This window comes from Mus caroli, chromosome 17 (genome assembly GCF_900094665.2).
Source record: "Mus caroli chromosome 17, CAROLI_EIJ_v1.1, whole genome shotgun sequence".
Classification (NCBI taxonomy): Eukaryota; Metazoa; Chordata; class Mammalia; order Rodentia; family Muridae; genus Mus; species Mus caroli.
Window position 1 is genome coordinate 74,136,318 of NC_034586.1, and position 8,530 is coordinate 74,144,847.

An 8,530-nucleotide genomic window follows, 5' to 3' on the forward strand; every position below is an offset into this window, starting at 1 on the left:
AAGACACAGTCAGCCCTCTCAGGGCCAAAAATTCACCACCCTCTTTTAACCTGAGACATTTTCACATGGCTCTAGGTGTATATAAAATAAGTATACAAATCAAACATCTACTGACAATAAAACACTTTCCACTTATTAAAAATGAAGGCAAATTTACTTACTAGTGAGGCAAGTGTACATATTTGTTTTTACATAACGAATTAAATCTTATGTGAAAATTGGATACCCTAAGGCCCAAAATATCTTCAACACTTTCGGACTCAATCAGGACTTTGATTTTATAATCCTCAATGCTAAGAATGCCAAGTATATAGTACAAATTAGCAGAAGTATGTGTGGGGCCATGTCAGAGACGATTGGAGACCCTGTTCTAATCCTAAGGCAAATTCGTGGAAAAATTTTTGCTGGGATTCAAGTCAGCAACTCAAACAATAGTCATGAAAGTGCAAAAGTCTAACTCATTACAACACAAATACAGATACACTGAGGTGATGCCTGCACAGCTGAGAGTGAGAACAGGAAAACAGTCCATGCTTGGCTTCTGTGGTCAAACACTATGTTTCTGTAAGAACAGACAACTGTGTGTGTGCAGTGGAAGTGTTACAGTGCGTGTTTTACTACAACAGTCTCAAACCTGAGCCAAGGCGGTTCAGGTGGCATTAGTCCGTACTTGGTGGTATGTGCCGGGCAAAGTGCACACGCTGTGTGTTCAGAAACAAGGCTGTAATGAAGTCACACAGTGCAGCCAGAGAATGATCCAGAAGCCGCTAATTGATTTTGGGTGTGTTCCGAAACTGTTTGCTGTAGCCAGACTTCTTTCAATCTCCACACTCACCCAGCACCATTTGGATGGAGCCTGACCCACAGCTTCAGAAGCTGGGCTCCAGAGACCACGTGACTGAAGTACTGTTTACGACCCTTTAAGGCTGACTGGCAAGTGGCTAGAAGTCACTGTGCCACACACAGAAATGTCAAGATGAACTTAACCTGGAATTCTGACAGGATCCCACTGGGAGGACAGAGGAAGGAAAGGCTGTGTGGCAGTTAGAGTCTGACAGTGATCAGTAAGAGAGCCACTTCATCCTCTAGGAAGGTCAGTGCACAATGTCTAACAGTGAAAATGAGACTGAATGAAAAGGTTGCAATTGAAGGGGCTGGATGTCGTGGCACAGACACCCAGGATGAAGGGCAAGAACTACCTCAGCCCCACAGTACCAGCTCCCAAATCCAGATGACAGTTTTGTCTTTATGGATGTAATTTCAGGAGCCAGGCAGTGGTGGCATATGCCTTCAATCCCAGCACTTGGGAGGCCGAGGTAGTCAGAGCTCTGAGTCTGAGGCAGCCTGGTCTACACAGAGTGAGTTTCAGAATACCCAGAGCTACACAGGGAAAGCCTGTCTTGGGGGGGGGGGGGGGGGCGGAGGGGGAAATAGACAAAAAATATAATTTCAGTAAAAGAATCATCAAAGACTAGGCTCTTCATGAGGGGATGCTAGATTGCAAGGCCACAGAAACAAAGGGGGAGGGTAAGGTCATAACGTGATCATAACAGCATAAGATGACACGCAGGGTCTAGAAGTTGTCATTAGAATTTTACACTTCAAAGTCATCTGCCCCTTCATCCTTCCTTGCTGTACCCTGAACACCAGAATTTTGTTTTATATTTCTTCTCTGGCTTATAAATGAAGTTTTAATTTTAAAATTACTATTAAGGGATATATTATCATAGTCTTTCTCTTTCTTCTCTTAAAGACATCAAGATGTGCTAGAAAAAAAAAAAAAAAAAAAACTCCCTCTTACAACAGGCATGGTAGTGCACACCTCCAATTCCAGCAGTTGGGAGGCAGAGACAGAAGGACTAGCAATTCAAGATCATCTTCAGCTAAGTGGCAAGTTCAATGCCAAGCTGGGCTATGCGACACCCCGTCCAGAGAGGAAGATGAAGGAGGAGGAAGAGAGGATTACAGTCCTCTTGGGCACAAGAAGGAATGGGAAGATTCACAAGAGACTCGAAGCCAAAATGACAGAGAAGCATCCCATTGCACAAGCACACCAAGGAAGAAAGCTCACCGAGAACAGGCTCCAAACACATCAGCACCACATAACTCAATTTCCATGACAACAGAAATAATGATCCCAGATCATCTTTCCAGAGAGGGAAGCAGGCCCACTCCCCACCGAGAGGAAGCAGGCCAGCAGCTCTGAAAGTGCTTAGGCCTTTGAAAGCTAACTTTGGCTGACATGGGTTCATTAGTCACCCTCCCATCAGGCACAATGTGCCTTTTGGAGCCAAGCATTCCCTCCCTCCTCCCTCCGTCCAGTGCCTGGGTTAGACACAGAGCTGAGCCTACTGGTTCCCTGCCTTAAACTGCACACACAGCAGATGGAAAAACTATGCCCGTGTAAGAATGTGGAATATGCCAGACTCTAGAAAAGACCCAACAAATACAGAAACGCGTATCATGACTGCCAATGGGAGAGAAGAAATAATTAAATCTAACTGCTTTTTTTTTTCCTGACTACTGTTTTTAATACAAAACAAAACAAATTACTCTCTTACTCTTAGGGGGAGGGGAAATGCCCTTACAGACCCCATTTTATAACTCGCATAATCAAACGAGTGCTTCCAAAAGGTAAATTTTACATTACTCAGTCATGGAAAGAATACTGCACTGCACCTAAATAAAAGCACTTTCCCAGGTTAAACCACCTACAGAGCAACCTAATTATCCTGGAATAATTCTTCAGGGACTCCATGCACACGCTGATCTTTCTGGGCAGTGAAGTTCTATTTCAGTTGTATTTAACAAGAGTAGCCACAGCAAGATACATGAATGATTGGCTGATTATCACGTGTCTTTCCAGGGAAAGCTTTTACATTCAGTATTCCTACTAAAGGGTGAGACTCAACTGATCACTGGCTATAGCATTTCTCTGGCATTCCAAACAACGGCCAAAGCAAAACAAAAATGACTGGAGTTACAGAGCAAGAACAAGACAAGACACATGTCACTCAGTGAGGCTGGATCAGAGTGCTTGACTCCTGGTGTTGCTTCCTTTTTCAAACTACAAGATGAACTGTTCGATGTCCCTCTTTTAAAATGTTAATAAGAAAATATACTCATGGACCCTTTCAATACAAAAAAATTAAAACAAGGCAAAATTTCCATTATGATCTCTGACTTTACGGTTTTAAAAACAAGGTAATTCACTCATTGATTTTCTGCACAAATGGACAACCTTGCACTCACCAAGTGCCAGGCAGAGAGGCTTACTAGGAAGTCACAATCTAATAACAGACTCAGAAACAGGATTAATAAGAAGCAGGGTGGTGATCTGAAAGACACACAGACAAAGCTCCGTGGGGACTCTCTCCCTGATGTCCCAGGAGGTGTCAGGGCTAGACTCTGCAGGCCAGGAAACAAGCCCTGTCAAAGTTCACATCTCTCCAGGGGTCTCCAATCTCTCCACAGGAGTGTGCTTTCTTCCCTGCAAGAATTTAGGACACTGATCTGTCTGCCAGGGAGGCTGTAGGTGGAGAGATTCTCTCCCATCTGAGAGGCCGGATTAAGTGTCCTTTAAAGATCCTGTCAACTCTAAAATTGTATAATTCCATGAGCTCAGCAGAGGCTAAAACAGTAATAAGAAGCTTCAGCGAGGGAGGGGAACTTGGACAAAGCCCCAAAGGACAGTTAGGCCCTAAATAAACAGAAGCTGGAACAAAAGCTATTTAGCTCAGGTCCCCGAGAGTCAATGTGTGGCAGGTCAGTCTGAAAAGCTTAAAGGGTTAACGACAGGAACCAACAGTAAGATTGGTTATCCACGAGAATTCTGGGAAACCGAATCAGAATTCCATATTCCACTAGACACTGAAAGCAGCAGGCTTTTTCAAGTCACATATTTAAGAAAATCATTTCATGAGACATTAACAATACTATTTAACCTACTGACAGCCCACAGCATTACCCTCCATATCGCACAATTGCACTTAATGAACTAGATCGTGCCAGGGGATCTGCCATGAGCTTACATTGTTCTCTGAAGAACTTAAAACAATGTGAAACTGAACTTTAAATAATGTGGCTATGTTCCTCACCAGCTTTTAAACAAGTCTAACTCCGCGAGCAACTACTTCAAGTCTTCCTCTTCCTTCTTCTGCCCCCCTAGCCATGGAAGCGCTGTGTTCTCACAATATCTTCATCTGGCATTACCAGGATGAACATGGATTAAAAAGCCGAAAATCAGCAAAAGGAAGAGCATTTGGGTAGCAAAGTGGGGTGACACAAGCTTGAGGGCCTGAATTCAGATCCACAGCACCCACAGCAAAAGCCAGGCATTAAGTCCCCGTGCTGGGGAGGGAGAAACAGGATGACTGTGGATTGTTGGTCAGTCAGCCTAGCTGAGCTAGTGAGCTCTAGATTCAGAAGAGACCATACTGTTAAAAATAAAGTAGAAAATGACTGGGGAATACCTGAGGCCAAACTCCTGATAAAGCCACACACACACACACACACGCTTATGCATGCTCGTGCATGCTCACACACACACACTCCAGAGTGTATATATTGATATATGTGCATGAAACGTCAAGAACAGAACTGCCTTTTAATGGTTCCAGGACCTTCCCAAGAATGTATGCCAAGCTCAGCCTCACTAAATCACATAAAGTTAACTCCCTAAGGATATTCTAATTCCCCGATGTATTAAATAGAGGGCAGGGTTCTCATCATATCCCAATTTCCACTCTAGAAGCAGAAAGGAACGGAGATCGGTGGTGATAGAATTTAGCAGCCATGCAAAAAGGAACACATGAAGGCCAGTCAGACTGTGCTAGCAAAGGGACAGCAATGGAGACAAGACAGCAAGAGTGGGCCAACCTAAGTGCTTGACAAGAGGAGGCAGCTCCACAACCTGGCACTAAGAGATGCCCCCGCTCCTGTCCCACCATCAGCACCAGCAGCACAGCCACTCTGATCCAGCCCCACTTACCCCTTTCTCCGAGAGGTTCAGAGTAAGCAGATGCAAGGTCCTCGTATGGGACGACTTCCAGTCCACAGGCATGACATTCCCATAGTTATCTGTCAGGGCATTCCAAATCCTTAAACAGAAGAAAACAGCAATCAGGAAAAAGTACCACTCCACGCGGCTTTAGTTAAAAATCCAGGACCACAGTAAGCTGGGTGTGGTGGCACACGCCTTTGATCCCAGCACTTGGGAGGCAGAGGCAGGTGGATTTCTGAGTTTGAGGCCAGCCTGGTCTACAAAGTGAGTGCCAGGACAGCCAGGGCTACACAGAGAAACCCTGTCTCCAAAAAAAAAAAAAGAAGAAGAAGAAGAAGAAGGAGGAGGAGGAGGAGGAGGACAGGAGGGAGGGAGGGAGGAAGGAAAGAAGGAAGGAAGGACTCTCTTAAACACAGCTACTAATACTTCCATTGTACTATGTGCAGTGTACTATTCAAAGTTTATAGGGCACATACACAGAGAATGACAGAGCACACAGACACACAAAAAGTAACTAAATGTAGAAAAGCAAAATCAAACAAACAAAAAAGCAAGCAGTATAGATAGAAGGAGACAGAGGAGGACTTATCCTCAAAAGCAACATTAGAAGCAGAAACCTTTTCTATCCCCATTTTGCAGTAAAGAGCCACCAAGCAGGGGAAATCTCAGTACTGTCTCCAGAAACACAAAGCGATACACTATGCTCTCCAAAGAGATGCTGCATTTTTTGGAGAAAGGATTTAGTCTCAAAGTGAGAGAAAGATTTACGATCTGATCTGACTGTAACAGGAGCGGCTGAGGCTGAGGCTGAGGCACGGGTAAGAATGAGGGATCTGCTATGCACAGGCAGGTTACACAGTCAATGCAATCAGCCCGCTTCTCCTTCTCCGGCCTGTGAATCACCTGCCCTGCCATAAAACACAGCTGAGACATAAAGGAAACACCTTATTCAGCTCTACCTGAGTATCAACTCAGACAAACTACACTGAGAAAAATTACAAACCATGGTGAACAAGGACAGCAAACTTCACGATAAAATTCTCGTTTGGGTACCAAAATAATAATCAACACAGCAAAATAAATATAGTGTTTTATGAAAAAAAACCAGCCAAGTTCAATAAGCTGATATTTAATTAAAGTAAATGAAGTTACACACCACATATCTGAGTACTTACTGGGAAACTACACTAATGTCATTATTTCTTAAAGTTAAATTTTGTGACATGTATCTAGTTGTACATAGTAAGTCATGAAATATTTGTACAAGACTGTCAGTAATCAGGATACAAACAATCCTACCAAGGGCAAAAATGTAACAATGTAAGTTTAAAACTGGAAAAGCAACATACTTGATTCAATAAACAGATCCTGTGCTTAAGAATAGAAGCTGCCAGAAGTATAACATCCCAAGGGATGTGTAGCTTCCAAACCCAAATCAGCCACACAAAGCGGGGTCTATCCCTCTACAGATCTCCCCTCGGCAGGGCTCAGATTGCCTCCCTGTTGGAACCTGATATCATCTGGTGTCAAGGAACTAGAGTTGGAGACAAGGTTGTCTGTCTACTTGCTGAGTTTGACCATCATGGGCCCCAACTTTTCAAATACTAACATGTGAATGAATGACAAGAAATACAAAGGGAAAGGACCATGACTGCTCCTAGGTGTGGTAGAGTGGGTTCACTGTAGATATTTGGGAGAGCGTAGGCAGGGGCAGAGGCAGAGACATCGGGGAGACTACAGAGACATCATGACCCTGAGCTGGGCCATGTCATGGGGAAGGGGGGGAGACAGGGGACCAGCTGCAGCAGCCAGATGGCCCAAAGGTCCAAAGAGAGCAGGTAACCAAAATGGTTGGGTTATACAGGGAAGAGCAGCCTCATCTCCTGGGCTGGAGAGTTCAGGGTTAGGGGCAGGGTATGTCAGCCAAGAGGGTTCTATAATGGACTGAGGGACACAGGGAAAGCCTGGCAGCCAGTGTCTACTTTGGTATGTTAATGGTCACCTCAGCCTTTTGTCCCAGGTTGGAAACCTGACATTGACCACATACCTAACACTGGCCAAGGTCACAGAATATTCTAATAGGTGAGGAGTCCCAGATTTGACAGGGTTTTATCTGTTGGTCACATCCTCTTAAAAGAGGCCAGAAGATAAAGATAGTGGAGTATCTCTCCCAGAAGGAGTAGCTGTGGGTTCCAGATTCCAAGAAAAAAAAAAAAAAAGAAGACAATAAGCAAGCCTCTCTCAGCCGTCATCTTTATCATAAGATATTACAACTTGTCATAAATAGCTGCTAAGAGAGCTCCCTACTGGAGTCAAAGTCCTAGGGACAGTGGCTCTCCTGGAGCAGATAAGTACAATCCATATGGACAGAAACTGAAACCAAAACTCAAGGGAGTCAAGTAAAAGACCCAAGTCATGGCAGCATATGGGCAAAGGGGTTCTCTAACCACTGAAACAGGTTACAGTTGACCCCACAAAGCACATGTATACAAGAGAGAGGACACAGGAGAAGTGAGCCCCAGCTCTCTGAAAAGAATATTTACACATTCCCAATTCAGGAGCCATGCACTCTCCCCAACACACCACCTACTAAAAACCACTGTCAAGAGCAACTTGGGCTACAAACGAAGGGGAAAGGCTAGAATACTTGCCTAGCATACATGTGCCCTGGGGTTAAATCCCAATACCACAGAAAACTGGGTGTGTTAGTGTACACCTTTAATCTCACCACGCAAGAGACAAGGAAGCAGAAAGTTGGAGGTTCAAGGTCATTCTCTCTACAAAATAGTTTCAGGCTAGCCTGAGCTACATGAGACTCCAAATGGAGGGAAAAGGGTAATAAAATAAAACCAGGCTTAGCAGCTTATGTGTATAATTTTAGCACAAGAAGGGCAGCAGGACGACCAGGAGTTCAAGGTCAGCCTGAAGTGCAAAGCAAGTTCAAGGCCAGCCTGGGCTGCAAGAAACAAAACAGGAAAAGCAACAAAATAGTTTAGATTTTACAGCCACCTAACTCTGAAGCACAGGCTAAAATAGACTCTCCAGAAAGTCCAGCTGAACCCAAAATAGGTCTTCTAAGAATCCTGGTGCAAGCTACACTCACTCGTCTGCTTTAAGTAAACTACTCATAAATAGAAATTTAAAAATCCTGAATGTGCAGTAAGTCTCAATAATTCAAGTCTATAAATCTCCATAGAGGAAGCCATCTGCTCTTTGGGAAAAATCTACAAAAGTCACCTTTTGCTGTGCACCGCATGCTTATCTCTGCATTTAAACTCCCACCATACACTTACACCTCCTCTGCCCTTGAGGAGAACATGGCTAGTCACCCATGTTTGCATAGGTCCCCTCTCTCTCTGCTCTCTCTTGGTAAATTTCCTAATTCCTTGAGAAATTAAAACTCTTTAATGGCATGAATCTTATCATAGTTCAAGAATTCCTCCCATGGTTTTGGTGCCTAAAGATACCGGGCATCAAGCAAAACCAATGGCCCCCGGGAACCTGGGATCTGAAAAAAAAAAAAAAAAA

At 44.1% G+C, this 8,530-nt stretch overlaps 1 protein-coding gene across 2 annotated transcripts in view; it reads right to left on the reverse strand.

Annotated features, from left to right (window-relative positions):
* Fez2 (fasciculation and elongation protein zeta 2) overlaps positions 1–8,530 on the reverse strand; it is a 40,393-nt gene that overhangs the window by 30,332 nt on the left and 1,531 nt on the right. For both annotated transcript variants that reach the window (XM_021186402.2, XM_021186403.2), the window contains exon 2: positions 4,991–5,099. In XM_021186402.2, the coding sequence (XP_021042061.1) occupies positions 4,991–5,099 (109 nt within the window). The remainder of the gene's footprint in view (positions 1–4,990; positions 5,100–8,530) is intronic.